We start from the raw sequence: 21,273 nt of genomic DNA on the forward strand, positions 1-21,273 counted from the left end.
AGTGGACTCACAACCAATTTTTGGTGCTGAACTGATTTCAGAACATTAGCTATGTCCATTTAAAATATTATTCTATTTGCTCTGTTTCTCTTAGTGATGAAAGAAAATATTTTTTTTTTTTCATCATCATTCTAAATCCTTTTAGCTTTTTATTTGGAAAACATTATAGATTTCATTTAAAAAATGCCATTTGGAGGGGTATTTCTTATTCTGAGTCCAAGGTTATGTTTTTACACATGGAAAATTTGTCCTAATTGTTTCAAATTTAACACTTTTCATGCTTAAAAATCCTTTTTTTTTTCACCTCAAATGTGTTGTAACACCATTCCAAAATGACACATTTGCTATTAGTCAGCTTTTTTTCCTAAATAGCTTAATCTTCATAAAACAGGAGAACATCTGTTAGGACTTCTTGTTTTATAACAAGCTTATCAAACTACTTTTCACAAAACAGAGGGTAATGCCAGATAGCAGGGCACTGAACTGGTAGAAGCAGACTGAAATCTCAAGTATTCCTGCTAGGGTATTCACTATATATTTGACAGTATTCTTAACGACTTTCCAGTTATACAGCTATCAGTGATTGGAGTGGAAAGTAAAACTTATAGGAATTCCCCATTTTATCTACATAAATGTATGTCAGTATAAGTGAATACCAGACTAAATTACAATATGCATCATAAACTACCACCTTCGTATTATAACAGTACTGGTCAATACTGCACAGTGTTTGGGTAAAAACTGTAGAGGAAAGATGCACAGTTCAATTTATAATTGCCTTTCCATGGGAAGCACCCATTTCCTGAGATTTCTTTGAAAAAATCCTCTGTAGAGCAATCCTTTATCCCATCCATAGCAGTTTTTCATTCACTGATATTCCTGGCATTTGCAGAAGAAATAAAGTGTTATTATCCTATAGTTTCAGGGAAGAAAACTAAGGTTAAGTGGACTCTTCCAAAGCTTAAGGAAAATGGCAAGAGAAGGTGAAAAGCACAAGGATTTTACATTTGTGACAATCTTGATTCTGAGCTTCGAAGTCTACAATATTGCCTAGCTTCTCAGCAAGAGGGTCCCAGCATTTGGGAAGGTGGAAGACATGAGGCTGACTGGCTCCGCTGCCCTGGCAAATTCAAGAGGGCCTTCTGCTGGCTAAAGGGACGCAAAACTCTAATTAGCAATACATTTAAACTGTGCTTGCAGTAAGCAGTATAAAACACTGGTTATTCACATGCCCTGTTACTCCAGACTTGGTATTGGTTCAACTGTGCCCATTGCTGACTGACTTCTGTTGGCTTCGTTGAATGATTATGACAGTGCACACATAATTAATTGTGTGTTAAAAAGCAAGGAGGGACAGTGACAATGAGCAACAGAAGTGATTTCTGCTCAAAGCAGCAGAATATGAAAGCTGGGAAAAGAGGTGGAGTATTAGAGTCTAAAATATTGTGATTGAACCATTCTTACTAGGAATGAATAAAAAAGTATAAATCTGACCTTCAAAATACTTTTTAATGTTTTTCTAGAAGTATTTAGAAGATTAACAACATGGTGGGTGTTTCATGGAAGGTGCAGGCTCAGGTTGAAAATCTGAATGTTTCTTAGACAAACATTTCTTAAGGAAAAATCCTTCCATCAGAAAAATCTGTAGCTGCCAATACAGCCTGCAGAAGATACACAAGGAAGACAGGGACTGGATATTATGGGCGAGCACATGTTTACTAATGAGAAAGTTCTCCATTCTAGAATCTCATTTAATTTTGAAATGCTCCAGTTAAAAAAACCCAAAGCATATCATGTTTTTCTTTCTCATCTATACTTTGTAAATGTAAAATAAAAAATGTAAACCAATTTAAAGTACATTTAATTTCCTTTCTAAAATCACAAACTGTAGTAATACATATTTTTTCTTGTTTATCCTCAGAGTGACTATGCTTAATTTATACTACGGTGTATGAAGAATGTAGGACTAGGCACTAGTTATAGAACATCACAGTGCTGTTCTGAGCTTATTTTGTTAACCCAGATTGTTGTTTCTCTGTGGTTATTTGTAACAACTGTATAGACAGACATGGCATGATTATTCCTTACCAGCTCATTGCTGCCATCCTCATCAAAATCCTCCTCTATCCCATCAGTCATATCTTCTCCATCCCCATCTGCATCTGGCCCTCCTTCAATTGGCTCTTCTGTAGAGTTATCTGCATTCTCTGATATGCATTCCTCTTGAATCAAATCAGCATTATCTTCCATTTGTTTCTTTTGAGCTTCTGTAAGGAAAACATACTCTATAGAGATTCAGTAACCTTCCCTATTGCTGGCAAAGAAAAGTGCTCTAAGGAAGAAACCTAAGCTTCCCATCTCCGGATGTGCTAGCTTTGTGAAAATCAGTGTGTTAATATCTACCAGGCAAATATCATCAAAATCCTTGTTTTAAAAAATTAATGTGTAAATCAACCATAGTACCAACATGCTCATCTATCCCATGCAGTGGCTGAAGGCTTGATTTAGCAGCAGATCTAGCCTTGTGATTTTCTGGACTTTAGTTTGCCTTGGGAATCCAAGCAGTATAGTCACGGTATATTTATTTACCTGCAGCCAATGAAAAGTATAAATGTCTATGCTCTGAGAAGTGCAAAGCTGTTAATTGCCAATAAGTGAATAAGGCTTTGCATAAAATTACTGTGAATATATCTCAACAACGATACAGATAATCAACAAATCCTTCTAGACAACTGAACATAAGTTTTATGGAGTAAAGTAACAGTTTCTCCTTGTTGGTATAATGTGCTGAGGTAACTGGAGAATGCCCCCCTCCAGTTACCCAAATATAAGTTTTGTATAATTTTTGCAAAGTGGTGAAAAGAAAGATCATTTCCATGAAGGGCCTGAGGATCTGTTCTGGTTGGCTTGGCACAGATAGCTGCAATGCTTTGATAAGTATTGCAAGACTCCTGGATATGCTGAGTAATTTCATCCAGTCAGCAGAGATCCAGAGGAGGATTAAGGGAGGAATAACACAGACAGACTGGCCAGTAGACTGGCTGGGGGGATCAGAGTCTTATCCCTATGCACATCAGGAGTTTAGACCATAGAATCATAGAATGGTTTGGGTTGGAAGTGATCTTAAAGATCACTTAGTTCCAACCCCCCTGCCACGGGCAGGGACACCTTCCACTAGACCAGGTTGCTCAAAGCCCCGTCCAACCTGGACTTGAGCCCTTCCAGGGAGGGGGCACCCACAGCTTCTCCAGGCAACTTTTTCCAGTGCCTCACCACCCTCACAATAAAGTACTTCTTCCTTACATCTAATCTAAATCTATTCTCTTTCAGTTTAAAGCCATTACTTCTATCACTACATGCCCTTGTAAAAAGTCCCTCTCCAGCTTTCCTGTAGGCCCCCTTTAAGTACTGGAAGGCCTCTATAAGGTGTCTGCAGACCCTTCTCTTCTCCAGGCTGTACAACCCCAACTGTATCAGCCTGTCCTCACAGGGTAGGTACTCCATCTCCCTGATCATCTTTGTGGCCCTCCTCTGGACTCCTTCCAACTGGTCCATCCCCTTCTTATGCCAGAAGCCCCAGAGCTGAACACAGCACTCTAGGTAGGGTCTCACCAGAGTAGAGGAGAGGGGGAGAATCACCTCCCTCGACCTGCTGGCCACACTTCTGTTCAGCCCAGGATATGGTTGGCTTTCTGGGCTGCAGGTGCACATTGCTGGCTCATAGTTTTTTATCCACTAACACCCCCAAGTCCTTCTCCACAGGGTTGCTCTAAATCCACTCGTCACCCAGCCTGCATTTGTGCTTGGGATTGCCCTGACCCATGCGCAGGACCTTGCACTTGGCCTTGTTGAACTTCATGAGGCTTGCATGCGTCCACCTCTCAAGCCTGTCCAGGTCCCTCTGGATGGCGTCCCTTCCCTCCAGTGTGTCAACTGCACCACACAGCTTGGTGTCATCAGCAAACTTGCTGAGATATATTCTTCATGAGAGTAATGCAAACTTAAAAAATAAAACAAAAGGGCAAGATGATGGCTGGATTTATGTTTTGTGTAAATGAGACATAGAACCTCTCTCTGATCCCAGTCTTAGCGAGGCCATACCTTCTTGCAGAGGAAAGTAAGAAATAATATTGCCAAACCATAGGGAAGGAAAAAAATCATCTCACATCTGACACCATAAATGAAATATTTCAGCTACTGATGTAGCTTTATCTTACACAGATCTTTCAGCTGAGGAAGACATCACCTGCAGAGTAATCACCCAGGCTGCATAACCCTCTTCATCAGCTCAGGAGTCTTAAATGGGGATCCAGGTTTACTGATATCTCTGAGATGTTTTTTCTCCTCACACCCTCCAATGAGAGGCAAGGAATTTGGAGGATGGGTTTTGCACCTGATATTTTAAAACATCAACAATTTGAAACCAGTTTTTAATCTCTGAGGATATTATTCATTGTTTGTCTTCAAAAGGCATAACAGTATGATTCAATACAAATCAACATTTTCCTCGTTGAGTTGATTTCTATTTAAATGAGTTCACTATAGTCATTTAGCAAGAGTGAAAATTTGATATCAAAGTACAATGACATGCAGGTTGTTTTGCATAGTAATGGATTTTATATAAAAGCTCCCTGAAGTAGGGATGCGCCATCTCAGAGCATTTCAGTACACAAGTGATTCAATGGAGTGCCTTGCAATTACATCTTCACTGATTATACCAACTTTTATCTAACTTGCATAAAGTACAAAACATAATATAATGAATACATATTGTGTACGGTTCTCCTGGAAGAGATAATCACACTCTCTACTAATGGTTTACATTAGCCTTGAAAAAAAGCACTCAACTTATTTTGTGGGGTAAACTATAACAGCCGAGGGATTGATCCTTTTCTGTGAACTTAAAAAATGATTGTAAATAAAAGGTAGGTTTTTTAAAGATCTGTTTTCATTTGTTCTGTTTTTTTTTTTTTGTTTGTTTGTTTGTTGTTTTTGTGGTGTGGTTTGTTGTTTTTTTTTTTTTTTTTTTTTTTAAACTTGTTAACCACAAAATATTTCTTTCTGTAGTGTTCTGACCTTGGAAGATATTCAGTAGAGTTATTTCTGAATGCCACCAGGAAGCTTCTGGGTTCAGAGATATACCCCCACAAAAGATGAGGAGGGATCCAGATCGAAATACCTATTTTGCCTGTGTCAGGTTTATGAACCTCAGTTAATTCTCACCATTTTAGATAGTCTTGATGGAACTCTCTTTATTTGTCCTATTGGGTCTTTTTGGATTCACATAATTGATTTGAGTTAGGCAAGTGACACAAATCTGAGTGCCCAGACACCCAGTCACCTGAGGATTCTGAGGCAATTTCTTTCACACATTTCACACAAAATACATAAAAAGTTTTCATCAGAAAATTGCGGGGGGGGGAGGGAAAGAAAGGAACATTGAGATTTTTCATGAGATAAGGCTTCCATTTCCCTACTGGCTTTCATCAAAATCATCTCACTAGTATGCTGCTCCTGTACAGAGATATATCATGTGATTTATAAGGAAATAGAAAAGGAAATACCATAGACAGTGGTAAGAACTGAGATTTTTTTCTATATGAATCATGGTGAAAATACAGACTTATAAATCCCTTATAACTGCTCAACATGGCTTTAAAGTGCTGCCAGGTGAGATCATTCAGCTAAACAAAATGACCACTGTAATGATGGAAATAAAGATCTTGATTAAATATAAAAGTACTGTTGGATTTTGTCATTCCCAAGGTTTTCCTCAAAACAAAACATTTAAATCCAGAGAGAAGCTGAATTGGAGGTGTGGCCAGTTTTACAGAGCCACCACAGCTTCATACAATAGCTCAGGCTGGAAGGGATCTCTGGACTCTCCAATTCCAGCCCCTCTTCAAAGTAGGGCCAAACTCAAAGTTTGGTCCAGGTCCATGGGGCCTTGACCCAATGAGTTTTGAACATCCCAAAGAGTGGAGCTACTACAGTCTCTCTGGGCAACCTGCTACACTCCTTAGTCACATCTCTTTTCTTATATCAAACAGGAATTTCCCTTGATGCCACTTGTGACTATTGCCTATGGCCCAGGCAATAATTCCTGATATGGGCCATTTAATAATTCTTAATGTGGAGAGCACAAGCATCCCCAAGGTCCACAACATCTAACTTAATTCTGTCCAGTCAATTTTTTTCGTGATTTGTTTCCAGAACATCTAGTAAGAATCTTTATATTTTTTTCCCTACTACAGCAAAGAAAACAATTCTTCAGATGATGTTATATACGCTGTGAAGAATATTAATTTATCCTCCCAATAATTCTATCTGAGAGTTAATTTACCTTGCTTCAGACCTCCATTATGTAGCAAAATTTCTCGAAGGCTTCCACTGTCTTTGGTCTGCCTACCTGACTGATAACTAGGTTCTAATTTAATTCATTTGACTACAAATTGCTTTCACCTACCTGCTTCAGCTTTTTGCTGCTTTTCAATCTTTTCCAGTCTCCCTAGCAAGGAGTCAATTTTTGTTTTGATTTGGGTTAATTCCTTCTTGATTGTTTGCAATTCATCTGATTTCACTGTGGAAAGAGAGGAAAGATGCAAAACATGAAATAAACAATATTTGCAGCCCCCCCCCAAACAGAACACATTCTTTTTACTTTCCTCAGTATTACAAAGTTGACTCTCATTTCTGTCAGTGTTTTTAGAGATTTAACATTTAAAGTGGAGATTGTTAATTAAAAATGCTGAATCCTTGGAAATCACAGGATTCTAAGCCCTAATGGCAAGAGGTTATGTGAAGTGTATTGCTCTGTAATAAACATTTGAGGCAAAACATCTCAAGGGCATTCTTAGTAAATACAAGTAACTTCTACTGAAAAACAGCCTACAGTGAAGGAATGTTTCAAATATGACAGGCAGTTCACAGTCTTGCAATGCTATTTTGCTGGACTATTTTGTAATAATAGCAACAATAATCAAAAGATCCCTTGCAGTAGCAGTGGTTATTTTTCAACAAAAGTGAATGGTAACATAAATGCTCGGGCAGCCAGGAATGCAATGTTATGTTTCAGGCAACAACTTCATTGCAATAGGTGTTAAGTATTATTGCTTCAAAAGCTTTCAGGCCTGGTAATTTCTTGTACTTTTTTCAGCTATGGATGACATATGAAAATATTTCTTTTTATGATCATGTCCAGGGACATGGAAGCAATGAATGTAAATTAAGAACTGAAGTTTCCAAATGTTTATGGCATTGCATTACTCTCCATTTATGTTCTTTATTGTACTGCCATTGTTTAACATAAGAAGGAGTAGCTGCTTTGGTGGCACTCATGAATGACCTCATTATTATGGAATTATCAGGACATGTTCTTATGCTCATAAGATAGTCCAAACAAATCCACTTGCCCTGTCTGTGGTAGAATATCATGTTGAAAAGGCTAAGAGGAGAAAATAGGAACCCTATACTTGAATAAAGCCATTTATAAAGGTCAGGAGTAGGTAACACAGCTGTCACTCTTATAACTCTTGTAGGAAGAAATGGATGGTCTCTTTAAACTGTGAGGGACTTACAATGGAAGAGCACTGAGCAGTATTACTCATTCATCCTTACTGTTGCTGAAGGAGGTTGTGCACTGACTTTGGTATGTGTATCCAGAGAAATGGGAGGGACCTTAATGAGCCTGGGAAAAAGGTTGCTCTGCCATGGAGAAGGTCATGTTCCCTTTCTGTCCAAAGGGTATGCTGGCTGCATCTTGCCATATCAGTCCTGTTCATTGACTCCTGGGCATGTGGCATTATTGTGTCTCATGTCATTTTATTGGACAGTCAAAATCTGGTGAAGAATTGTTCACGCAAGCTACTGCCTGCTTCAGTGGTAGTAAATGAGTATGTGTTTGTTTCAAAATCAGCCTTATTGCAAGTCTGAAGCACATTCACTGAGGTTGAAACCAAAGCTTTTTATCTTAGAATTTTGGTCATGTGCTTTATAGTTATAACAAGTCAGCTAAAAGCAATAGGTTGCTATATGCAGTAATGAACTTGTTTAATCATGTGTTCATACTGAGAAATTGTATATGTCACATTATTATAAGCTGAGACCTCTGATCTTATATTGAATGGATGGTAGGACTTAGAGAACAAAGCTTAGAAGTGTTTTCTTTGTGCTAGACCCTTATATGCTATACAGTATTTGATGGAATTATTCTGTATATTCATAGATCAAGGCCTTAAAATGTTCTTAGAGAAATAACGACTCACTGTTCAATCCCCCAGATCGGCAATAAAACATTAAGGTTCTGATAACTGTATATTTAGAAGGTTACTGCTTCCACAAGGGCAGTGGCTGGTCCATGCAGGAGTAAGCAAGGCAAAATGGTGTGAATATGTCCAGTGGGGAATGCTAACTGTTTGCAGCAACCTGCTATGAAGCCAGCTGGCAACACATCGCATGCAGCCATGCTGTTCTGCTAGAGGTGCTCCCTTGACTGGCAAACAGCAGGCTTGCCAAGGCTACAAGGTCAAAAGTCAGAAGCAAAACTGCAAGGACCTAATGGTATTTGTTCCCAGCTGAAAAAGCAAAGCAGAAAATATATGCATTTCTGAGTTTGGTAAGGAAACAGGCATGTATGTAGTGTTACTGTTCAGCTCTGGTCAAACCTTGTGCTTCACAGGGGCTTCCCTATGGTGTCTCAGTGAAAACCCAGTTTGGGAAGAAAACCACACCAGAGGGAACATAGACACAATAGCTTTATTGCTACTCCATAGACTCAATAGCTTTATTGCTACCTTGCAAAATTTCCCTATGCCAAAATTGTTTCCTCAAGCTTTGGTCACTGAACCTACAACTTATCATTGACGTTTAATGAGGTGATTTCCATCATACAGTCAATCACTTCAAGGTAATGATGAAAAGGACTGAATGAAAAAAAGGGAAATATTTTCAACAAATCTGCACAAGTTCCAAATTTCTATCCTGTTTCCAACATTGTGATGGTGTAATTATTTGAATTGCTTATTGTCTTAATTTGCAGGGAATTGTAAAAATCTTCAAAATCATTCTCCTAGAGAAATTCCACTGTCAGTTATACTGTATCGGGTATTTCTGTAGTAAGCAGCAGTTACTAAAGAAAAATTATGAAGGGTTCTGGTGGACAACAAGATGAGTATGAGCTAGCAATACACACCCTTGTGACAAAGAAGGCCATCAAGGCCATCAACATCCTGGGCTGCATTAGGACGACTGCTGCCAGTGTGTTGAGGGAGGGACATGGTCCTTCACCTTGTTGCAGTTTAGCCCCAGTCAGCAGCTAAGCACCACACATCCACTCACTCACCCCCTGCCCCACACCAACAGGATGACAGGAAGAGAATTGGAAAAGTAAAAGTGAGAAAACTCATGGGTTGAGACAAGAACTGTTTAATAATTGAAATAAATTAATTAATATTATTAATAATATAATAGTAATGTAGTAAAAAATATAAATTATATTATTGTTAATATTGCTATTACTATTAATACTACTGCTACTGCTACTACTACTGTTATTACTACTACTACTAATGAACATAACAAAGACAGAGAAATAAAGCTCAAGAAAGACAAGTGATGCAAATGAAAATAATTTCTCACCACCAACTTACTGATGCCCAGACAGTTCCTGAGCAGTGGTTCCCAGACCAACCTTCCCCCTAGCTTATTGCTGAGCATGACATATGGTATGGAATATCCCTTTGGTCAGTTTTTTTTTTTTTTTTTTTTTTTTTTTTTTTTCTTTCCTGTGATGTGATCAAAAACTTGCACATGTGGCCCAGAGAGACTGTGGAGTCTCCATCCTTGGAAATATTCAAAAGTCATCTGGACACAGTCCTGGGAAACTTACTGTAGGTGACTCTGCTTGAGCAGGGCAGTTGGACCAGATGACCTCCAGTGGTCCCTTTCAACTGCAACTATTCTGTGATTCTGTGATTCTTTGATTCTCTAGTATAGATCTTTGGAAGAACTTTAGCCTTATTAAGCACAGTGTTATGAAAAAGACAAAATGTAAAGACTGTAAATACTGTACTTCAGGTGTCCTGCTCTGAGTATATAAATTCTCCTTTAAAGCATCATGGATTTTTTTTTTTTTTTAATTGATATCAAGCAAGAAGTAAAGCAGCTGATAAGCATGAAACCAGAGCTGCGTGTGCCCAAAATATCTGTTCATCTACTTTTGAGTAATAGAATAGGAAAAAAAAAAAGGTAGCTTACTGTTTAGTTTTGGTTTGGTTTGGTTTTTTTAATTCCTATTAGACTTAAGCAAAGGCCAGCAGGTGACAAAAATGCATGTATTGAAAGGCAAGGAAATTACTAATGAAATTCCTCAAGCATTGACACCAAAATGGCTAAATATCTTCAAGAACTTCAAGGGAAAAAAGTAAATAAACAGGTGAAATTTGCTGATGACATGAAACTGAAAGGTATCGTCTATTCAGAGTGAAATGGAATGAAAGGAGGAGTCAGGTGATTTTAAGGAATGCTACAGTAGAAAAAAAATAAAATGTAACTGCACTGAAAAAAAAGTCCTGCACTTGATTGACTAACAGCAGAACTCCTACTCTTAACATCAAACCTCATCACTCTTCACTCATCACGAAAACTCATCAGAAAAAGATAGTGACAGAATTATCCTTGGGTGTAGTAATAATCTCAAGCTGACAATAGTCTATGGTTATAATGCAACCTTGAGAAAGAAAATACAGTGTTAGGATGTGTCAAATAATGTATTGCTAGAGTCAGGGAAGTACAATGCCATTGTACAAGGACCTGGTGAGAACTCATCTGGAATAATGTGTGCAGACTGAACCACTGAGTTCTAGCAGGTATGTGGGGAGAAGGACCATGAAGATGACCATGAGAATGAAAAACCTGTAGTGTGACAGAAGAGTTTTGCTTGGTTGCCCGAGACAAAAGAAAGTAAAAGGAAATAAAACTTCTAAGCTAAGACAATGTTGGCACAGCAAATGGATATGAACAATTGAGAAACATATTCAAGCTGGAAATTAGAAGAAACAGAAACAGACAAAACCCAAACCCTAACTATCTTTCAGGTGGAGTTTAAAGGATTAGATGAGGCGGCTACTAGCAACAGTGAGGAATTAGATTCAGTGACCCTTTCCAGCCCTCTTCCAGGAATACAAAAGCCTTCCAGAATTCATCTTTTATTGAAACATCTCACACCAAAGGAGACAAACTGCATCCATCTCAAAACAAGAGATTTAAAATTGAGGTCAATCACATTTTAGAAATGAAAGTGCTACTGTTGAATTACAGCTATATTTGTGAAACATTTTTGCCATAGTTACAAATTGATTCACCCACAAAGTATGATTCAGATTTCTTTGGAAAGAAATGTCATGTATTTTTATCTAAGCTCTTCAAGTTTAATATAAAACATTTTATCATATTGTATTACTTTAGATTTCACTGAAAAATGGGTTACCTGATGAAGATAAATATAAACTATATGAATCAAAATGAATTAAAGGCATAATTCAGTGCATATTTTAACATGTTAAGTGTCTACTCCTTAATCTCAAGCACACAAGGTAAAGAAGAGTTTGATTAGTGTTTTCCTACTGTTTTCAGATGTGTAAAATGAAAGTGCATACTCCAAGAGCTTCAGTTTCTATATTGTCAGAAAAGTGAGGTTTTCCCTGTTCTAAATAGCAGTCTGCATCTTCTGCTTCATACCATTAGCATGAAGAACTACTATGTGTAATTTCCACACTAACATGTTTAATTTTGTGAGTTACCTCTGATAATGTGGAAAGGTTAATTTACTTTTTCCTAGTATTTGGAGTTAAAAACCCCTCAAATTATTGTCAGCTGATCCTTGAAATATATATCCAGGCAAGAAATCAAATCCTCCTAACTTATTTTGTGTTTTGGAAGCAAACTTAGAACACGTATTGCCACTTTTTGGTAGAACATGAATTTACTTCACTGGCAGATATTACTTTTGCAGATGTACTCATCAATGAGCAAGGCATCTTTGGTATTAAGTTTTTATAACACCTTTGTTGTGTGCCACAACGAACTTCTGTCTTTGGATTGCTAGTTTTCAGAAGTGAGTCCTTCTAATCCTGGTAATTTGACTGAGGCAACCCCTATGTTCTGATTTTTAATACTACATGTATAAGTTCATTTTCTGGATCCAGCCTGAGTGTGGAGAACAGCTAGGAGAACAGTTATGCCTATGAGATTTCTACTTAAATCTGAAAACTCTGTTAGGGGTTGTGGTCTCATGTTTGCTATTTGGGAGTGAAATCTTTAAAGCCTTTGAACCTGTGATTAAGCTGGTTTATGGTCTTGAATTTCATTAAAACTCAAAATAACTTCCTTCTCACACACTATGTTTCTGCTTATTGAAGAGATCCTTTGTTTAATTAGCAATAAATTCCAATTAGAAGAAACAGTGCATTAGTTCAAGGGGTTCAGATTAGCAGTGTAGAATAAGGGGCAACAAAATATTAAGTTGCTTCATCCCACAATTCAATATAACAAAGTTTTCCAAGAAAATGACAAAAGAAGCCACAAAACATATATTCTGTATTTTCCAACATGAAGGCCCTAAGGGAATGGCTTGGTTATTTCTCTGATAAACGTCTTGAAAAAAGCTGATTACATTCCTGTCCAAGTCAACAAAATCATGTTTCTACCTTTATGATGGGTTCGTTGGACTTGACAAAAAGGGAAGTAATTCTATGGGGAAATCAAGCATGAAAGTCTGTATACTGTGTGTCTGACTCTTTAATGGTGTGCTGCACGCAGAAAGAATATTTTCTGCAATTTATTCCAGCATGATAAATAGTCTCTGCAGTTGTGTTCCTATTGCAATTGTAAAGAACAGAGGGTGGAAACCCAGCTGGGGTCAAAATGACAGCCCACATTTTTAGTGACGCATCGTACAGCTCTCCCTTCAGTGTTAAAGAGCTGGATTCAAAGATGATCTTGTCACCTAGAGCTCTAGGACTGACATTTGCAGAATTTACATCACACCTGAATATATTGAAGTATACTTTCACTGGGGCATAACACTGTCAGGATCTCTATGTTCCTGATTACACTTCCATTAAATAATTTACAGGTTCTGCAACATTTGCCATGTTATGCAGACAGTGTTTTGGAGGTCTTACAGCAAGTGGCTATGGGTACTCGGACTGGGGTTGAATCCTATAATTGATGTTATGCATTACTTATGTCCTGATGTGGTAGTACAAAACATTTTCTGAAATGTAGAATAAATAATAAAGCAAATTTGGTGATTATTCTGAGGAACAGCTATCTCTATATGTTAAAGTAATATGCTCTGTCCCATTCACTGCAAGGAAAATCAAGATTTCTTGATGACAGATTTCCTTGACATCTATTAGGATATACTAAGTTCCTCAGTTCTCTAGAATAATTTTGCAGTTATTCTTGTTCTGGACAATGAGAAATACATATAGAAAAACTTACTCATCTTCTAAAGGGAAAATGAGACTAAGAAGCCCATTCTTATTAGACCACACTTTAGGACAATTAGTGAATTGAATGCACTGATACTACTAACTTTTCATATGGATAAGACAACAGTAAAGGATTAACAAAGGAGATCTAGTGAATGAATCTGTATTAAAGCTTTGATTCACTGTGTGAAAACCCAAAGACTCAAGGGCTGGAAAAGACTAACAAATTAATTTAAATTCTAAGTCTACTAAAGTGAAGATCTTGAGCTGTATGTTTTCTTTTAAATTAATATAAGGAATCATAGTTCATTACTGAAAGTATTGAGGAAAGACAAAAAATACCTATGGAGAAGTGGATTAGTTCAAGAAGTGTGTGAAAATGTCCAGACTTATTTTTATCCTCCAGAGAGCAAAGGAAGTGTAGCTACTCCTGGACATCATGTTAGAGTGTGAGTGAACTCTGTAGTATGATACCTAAGTTTAGATGCCTTCCTGTGTGCTAGGTAACAAAGCTCCCCTTATTGGTAATGAACATCTAGATAATTCATTCATTGGAGAATTCTGTGTGATACAGCTGTATGTCCAACAGAGCCGCTCTTTCTCTGAATGTCATCCTTTCCAAGGAATGACTTGAACAACTTATTCCTCAGTGTACAACATTATCTCTACCTCTGTTTATTACATTTTCATTCTTCAGTCACATGCATGTTTATTACACGTTTTCTTTCAAGGTCTCTGATACTGTCAGTTCATACAATAGGATAAAGAATGGATCCTAGTGAGCTGACTAGAGGTCCATCTTTGTAAGATGCTAGTGTGTAAGATTTAGATATGTTATTTAAGCACAATATATAACGGTCTCATGTCAATGACATTTTACCCCTCTTGCAGTAAGAGGTACTGTTGGTGGATTCAGTTATTTCATGGTTGTGTGTAAGACAGTATGATGCTTTATTGGCCTGTCTGGTACTGCAAGTGTCTTATTGAAGTCCCCTTTCTAATATCTGATCCCTACCTGATCTTTCTCTTCCTCTTCCAGTGATGCTTCCAAGGACAGTATCACTCCACATAAGGGGCAGGGGAAGACAGGTGGGTGCTGAAAGATGCATGAAGAGGAAGATGAAGTTCCCAGGACATACTATGGGGTGGGGAGCTTGGTGAGCATGGAGGAGGGAATGCCTATTATTCATCAGCTCTTCTAGGGCCAACTCACTAAAGAAGGGTTGAATAACTCCAAGTTGTCAATTCTCTTTTGGACTCCCTTTAGAACAAAGACACTTTGACTCTTTCTACCCTCAAAAGAGTCTGGCAAAAAAAGCACACCCAACCCAACCTCCTCAGCCCCCCCCCTCCCCCCCCCCCCCCCCCCCACCAGCTGACATATAATCCTCAAGTCTCAACAGAAATCAGTGTGCCTCTGTCTATAACAAGATCATTAACTTTGTTTTATTACCCGCCTGTAATGTTCACAAGACCTCATGGTGCATGAGCAGTAAGGATGATAGGAGATTTTAAACAAGCTTCTTCTGAGGACAAGGGAGTAGGTCAAATGTTGTTGAAGGGATTTCCTTCAAAACTTACGTCAGTGTGGTCTTTGACTTGCGGGAAAGGCATGGTAGCTTTGGTAATCAAACCAATTTTTCAAGCTAAAGGCTGAGGGTAGGAAATAGCTGCAACAAAGCTATATAGTGGAAGCTGCCTGCTTGCAGAAATTACTAGGATCATTGTTTCAGTACTATCCAACTGATATGAGCAACTCACATTTGGATCCTGAGGAAGAAGCCCCACTTGAGGTGGATCGTGATGTTCCTTTCATGGAGAAAACCCCTTTGCCTCTGCGAGTTGTTGTCACAGCCACACGAGGACGCTTCAGTGGAATCACTGCACGGGGTGGTGGGGGTACACGGCCATGGTAATCAAACAACCTAGAAAAGATTAAATCAGCTGGACTCCATAAAACCTTCTGTGATTGCATATCGTGGAAGCCCTGTCAACTAAATTTTCATGTTACCTTTGAGAAAATTACCCTTTGAAACTGTAATCACTTTATATCACAGTCAAATTAGATTTTAAGGTGCTATGCACATTAAGTGCCATATTCAGATTTCAGTCACAGACCAGTGCATAGCTCAGATTTTTTGTGTAATTCAAATGAGGGATGCGTTATGGGACTCTGTTACTTGCAGTATGGAAAATCCATAACCTGCTTTCCACAGGACCACATCATTTCATTGCTCAAAACTAACAGCAGTACATTTTGTTGTGGTGATATTTCAGTTCCTTTATTACATGCATGGCTTAAATTCTAGTTTTCTATCTGGTATCCTTAAAGACAGAAAAATAAATTAACTTTTCTGAAGCCAGCCATCACCATAAAGAGATATCCTGCAGTTTGTAAAATAGCAAAAGGATCTTCATAATGAGGGACCTGTATGTCCTTCTGAATGTATAGAAGAGAGGTCCCAGAATATGTTCTCTCTGTTGAAGAATGAATTGATGTAGAATGACTAAAATATCCAAGCATGCTTAATAAAAAAATTCTTGTTCAGACCAAAACTAATGTAGCAAGTAGATATTCAGAGAATTACCACTACACTCAATAAAAGATACTCTACAACCCGATCGAACTAGTGTTCCCAAACAGAATATCTGAATCCTAAAAACACTGTTATCAACAGTAGCTAGCTAACCTCTGTAGAAGAAAATAAAGTCAGTAAAAAAGGTAATCAAAGATACAGATATATTTAGAACATTAAAGCTATGGACTCTAAATACGACAGGTCAGGAGAATAAAGTTCAGGAAATGAAGATTTCCAGTTCAGACTGAAGCAGAAGGACAAGCAACATTCTTACCAAATATTCCCCAGGTTTTTTTTTCAAATGATGCAACTAGTAATTATGGAAATTTATAACTGCATGTTTAATTTTCACAATTTGGACTATTGTCACCCAGCTGGGCAGATGGATTCACATTTGAAAACAGACATACAAGAAACAGTAGATCACCCACCACAGTATCTAACAGCATGATGAACTCGAAGCAGAATCAAACTTAAGTCTTCTAGACTGTTTTCTATCAAGTAAACACCTAATGCTTAAATCTTTACTGTTATCTGTACTGTAATCATACAGACAATATAACCATCTCCCTCCTTTTCCATAGCTGCCTATGAAATGTGTCACAGAGATTCTGTCACCCCCACTGAACTTGAACTCCATGGCCTTGAATATTCTTACTGAATAAGCAGTTTCTAGTCATTGTGAGCATAACTAAACAATTATGTATGAAGATGAACACGAAAACGTTTTTGGGACTTCTAAACAGAAATAGTACTGTTTGTTGTCACTCATAATTTATTGTATTGGATGATCTGCAAGTTGGTCACAATCTCCTGTTTCACATTAATGAAAAAAAATGTTTCAGAAGTGCTGTAAGCTATCATGCAAAAGTTCACTATGCAATTATTCTTTCAAAGGTGATTTTTTTCTAGCTCTCAACAGGTCATATTTTGATAATGTAGTGGAATGCAAAACCATGCTTCCTTTTTTGAAATATATAAAAAGATTGTTATCTAATATTACTATTCTTTTATTTTTTAAATTATGCAAAGCTTTTGGCCTTGGTATTTTGTTGCACCAAGTTTTACATATTTCAATGATATGTCTTGGTTTGGGCTGAAATAGAGTTAATATTCCTTTTCAGGGACTAGATGAGTTCTGCGTTTTGGATTTAGCTTTGGGTTTGGTATGGGAAAAATGCTGATAGCACACTGATGTTTTCAGCTGCTGCCGAGACTCCAAGGACTCTCCGACTCCCCATGTCCTGCCCGTGCGCCAGGGCACAGGGAGCAGGGAGGGAGCACGGACAGAGCACCAGACCCAAATTGGCCAGTGAAATATTCCATATCATGGAACGTCATGCTCACTGTATAGAGGAGGGGTGGTTGGGAAGGGTCTCTCTCTCTCTCGCTCCCGGGATTGCAATTGCGGGATCTTGGTATCCCGGGGTCGCTGGCCGGGAACGGTCTGGGTGTTGGTCAGCGGGTGGTGAGCAATTACGCTGTACATCGCCTGTTTATATATTTCTTTTTGTTTTCCCCCATCATTGTTATTGTTTTAATTTTATTGCCATTATTAAACTGTTCTTATCTCAGCCTGCGAGTCTCCCTTCACCCCTCTAATCCCCTCCCCCATTCCCAGGTGGGGAGGGGGAAGGGAGGGTGATTAGCTGCGGGGGTTGGTTGCCGATCAGGCCCAAACCACAACAGTTTTCTTTTAAAAATGATTCCTTTTTGTCATTTTTGAAGTCCCCTGCCTGTTTTCCTTGTGGTTATAATATGGGAAATGATAAACAGAAATGCTCAGTTCTAAAGCATTTCTTTATCCCAATAATCACTAATGTGCATATAACACTGCTTTTTCTTTCATCCACCTTTATAAATTGTGCATTCCTGATATTGTCAATCTGTCGTCATTCAGATTTTATTTTACAGCACTAACCATATTTGCTACCCTTTTCTGATCCCACCACTGCTTTAGTCAAGATAAGATACATGTATAGTCCCTTCAGGGAGCTTGGAAAATCAGTGAATATTAGAAAACAAGATCTATGGTTTGGGATAAACCACAGGAATTCAGAAAGTTCAGAAGTTCAAATATGCAAAGAATTATGACTATATTTCTTAATTTATATTTTTTATAGGCATGTTGATAGTACATTGAACTCTCCATGGGATTTTCTTTTCCATGCCTACCATATAGAGCTTTTCATCTTCCACTTCAGTTAACTTGGATCTAAGAGAGACCCTTAACCTCCTAAGGTTTTCATTGTCAACAGATCAGCATGTCCAGCCTTATGAGGCCAAACTCACATTTAAGTGTTTTACCATAAGTTCTGATGTCTATATCCTCAAAGATTTCTAAATCAGAAAATTATACTATTGAATAGATCTATGGACACATTTCACTGTCACAAAACTAGCGGCTCAAACTGAATCAAACTCAGGAAAAAAAAAAAACAACACCAAAAAACATTGTTTCTACATTTTTCCTACAGGTTTCCTAAACAGAAAGAAATACAGCACACGATAACTTAACTTCAGGGTGTAAACCACTCCCTTGTTACTGTCCATAGCTTTACATAAAAGAAATCTCAGATTAGAAGAGGTTGGTGGAGCAATGCTTTGTTCCCCTTTGACTCACTTGGCCTATGCTAAATGAGGTTGCTGTAATGCAGAGACCAACACTGCTGGATCAGGAGTTTGTTGCCCATGGTCATCCTTGTTAACCCTGTGTTGTGGTCATTCTGTTACATCTGAATGAATAAGTTTCTACAGTGCTGAGCTAGGCTGTGCGTATGTACTCAAGGCACAGGTCTCCAATTGCTCAAGTATCCATACTTCTTTTCCTCTTATGGAAACACACATGCTGTTCAACTTGTGGTTTTGCTTCCCCAAGGTCCTTCTAGACTTCTAAATGTTCTTAGAAGACAAATTTTTCAGGAGACATTCTATATTGTTTCATATACATGGATGAATAGACAAAGACATGAGTGTCATACTGAAGAATTTTAGAGCTGCTATATTTTCCAGTGAAAGTAAGCCTGGAGGAACTCTGTAGGAAGAAACACTGAGCAATTAAACTACTATTAAACTGTTTAGCACAGAAAATGCCCCAAAAACTATTAAGAGAGGGAACTGTTTAATGAGCAAAAAGAAGTACCAAAAGGACTGTTTAATGAGCATACATTTGGTGATGGTAATCTTCTCTGTTTGTGATATATTCAAATAGTCATCTTCTGGTACACAATAGAAATAATGAAATGAATAATATGTAAAACTGAATCTGTCTAACCAAATGATGTGATTACATTATAAAAAAACAGTAGAAATGGTGTAGGATGTACAAAAATATAACCACACATACCGATTGTAGAAGTCATCTCTGTAGTAATCATAATCAAAGACATAACCACTGTGGAAAAAGAGAAAAACAAGAATGAACTTATTTATAGAAAAATAGACATTGATTAAAACTTCTGTGGTAATATTGGCTTATTCTCACATTCCAAGTCCTTCTTCAAAGTCCTTCCACTTCTTTTCCACAACCATACACTGTACATTATATTTGTCAATGCTGTTGTCAGCTGTCACTGTAATACACTTGGAAATGTGAAGTCTGGGTCACGCATATCAGTGTAAACAGTTGACAGCACATATAGAGAGGATTTAACACAGCGCAACAGCTCTGTAATTAGAGGATCATTATAGTGTAATTCTCTGATCAGATGAAGTGAGCACTCTAATACTGAATACCTCTTTTTTCTGGGCTAACATGAAATAATCAGTGGACTAGAAAGACTGCTAAATACATGAAAGATTGGTAAATGAGTAAGTAGGTGAGCAGAGATAAGACAATTAATTTGATTTATGAGAAACACAAAATGGGTTGGACTGCTGGTCCTTGAGTTTGCCAAATCTTCTTTCATCATAAAGAAAAAAGGAGAAAAGTTAGGAAAATGAATGATGTAAGCAATAGTGTTACAGCGATGCCTTGCCTCTCGGGTTCAGAAGGGAATATACATACCAATCTGGGAAAAGACAGGCACCATCAAGGGAAACAAATGTACGTAGGAAATTGCAAATGTCCAGGGGAAAACTATTTTTGAGCTGTCAATTACAAAGTCAATGCTAGATTGATCTTCCTAGTTTTGTATTCCATTAACGACTTTCTACCTTTATGGTGAAGAAATATCAATGAAGTCTATCTGTCTTACACATCCAAAAAAATAGAACCAAAGGGCTAATAAATGGTCTGCATAGAAAAGTTACAAGGGATTTGTACTCTGCCTGATGAAGGCCTAGTAAAACAAACCCCAGGTTTTTTACTTGCCTGAGAAGGACAATTATGAATAGTAAAGGATGAGAGGCATAGAGAAAGTATCACAATAAATGAGAAGCTTTAAATAAGAAAGCAGAAAGGTAGAAAGGAGAGAGTTATAAAGGACAAAGAACAGAAGAAAACATTCACTGAAAATAAAGGGAGATAAATGATAGTAGCTACATATTAATGAAATCTGTCTTAATAGGGAATGGACTTGTGGATAATATCTGCTCTTGAACATTGAGCAAAACGTCTTCAATTTTCTTTAGTGCATAATTTGAAGAATGGGTCAAGAATTCTGGAGTTCCTTGGGGTTGTTTTTCTTCATTAATTTCCCTTGTCTGTAACTGGTAAAAATGTCCATCAAAGGAGCAGGAGGTCAGGGGACAATTTCCACCTCTTTCACATCTGCCTCAGATTCAAGTGCCCAACTGCAAGTGGTAAGTTTTACTGTCTACCCAGATAATACTGGACCAGCAGTGAAGATCATGAGACTCACCAGCTGAGAAAGCCGAGTGTAGTCCTGTTGGTAATTTATTTGAGAAAAGAAAGACCTATATGAATTTTATGTGAAACACTAAATAAAACAGCCCTCAGAGACGAGAACCCAGCAGCCAGTAAGCTGTGTGTGGCAGAGGATGCAAAATAACATTAAGTAATAATAGTTAAACCTTGTATAGTGATCATGTTTCTATATCTTTCCTTAAGGCAAAACTAGCAAAATTTTCCCTAATCTATATGATGGCTCTTATTTTGTCTTTTATTCTATAGCCAGTCTACATGAAACCAGGAGGTAGAAGGTAGCAAAGCTGTTACTTTACTTACAGCTATTCTCAGTTTGATAGTGGTTTTATTTAGCTGAATGATTAATAGCTGCAGTAAGCCCATACTTAATATT

The 21,273-nt window shown here is 37.8% G+C and overlaps 1 protein-coding gene across 9 annotated transcripts in view; it reads right to left on the bottom strand.

Annotated features, from left to right (window-relative positions):
• The window catches only part of RALYL (RALY RNA binding protein like), a 392,259-nt gene that overhangs the window by 18,850 nt on the left and 352,136 nt on the right, over window positions 1–21,273 (bottom strand). For 6 of the 9 annotated variants that reach the window (XM_042785889.1, XM_042785885.1, XM_033005852.2 and 3 more), the window contains 5 exons: window positions 19,419–19,466; window positions 15,255–15,418; window positions 14,509–14,589; window positions 6,467–6,580; window positions 2,089–2,267 (listed from right to left, as the gene is read on the bottom strand). In XM_042785889.1, the coding sequence (XP_042641823.1) occupies window positions 2,089–2,267; window positions 6,467–6,580; window positions 14,509–14,589; window positions 15,255–15,418; window positions 19,419–19,466 (586 nt within the window). The remainder of the gene's footprint in view (window positions 1–2,088; window positions 2,268–6,466; window positions 6,581–14,508; window positions 14,590–15,254; window positions 15,419–19,418; window positions 19,467–21,273) is intronic. The other 3 variants (XM_042785890.1, XM_042785887.1, XM_042785888.1) reach the window with 2 other exon arrangements.

Source organism: Tyto alba, unplaced genomic scaffold (genome assembly GCF_018691265.1).
Source record: "Tyto alba isolate M040663 unplaced genomic scaffold, T.alba_DEE_v4.0 Super-Scaffold_9, whole genome shotgun sequence".
Lineage (NCBI taxonomy): Eukaryota > Metazoa > Chordata > Aves > Strigiformes > Tytonidae > Tyto > Tyto alba.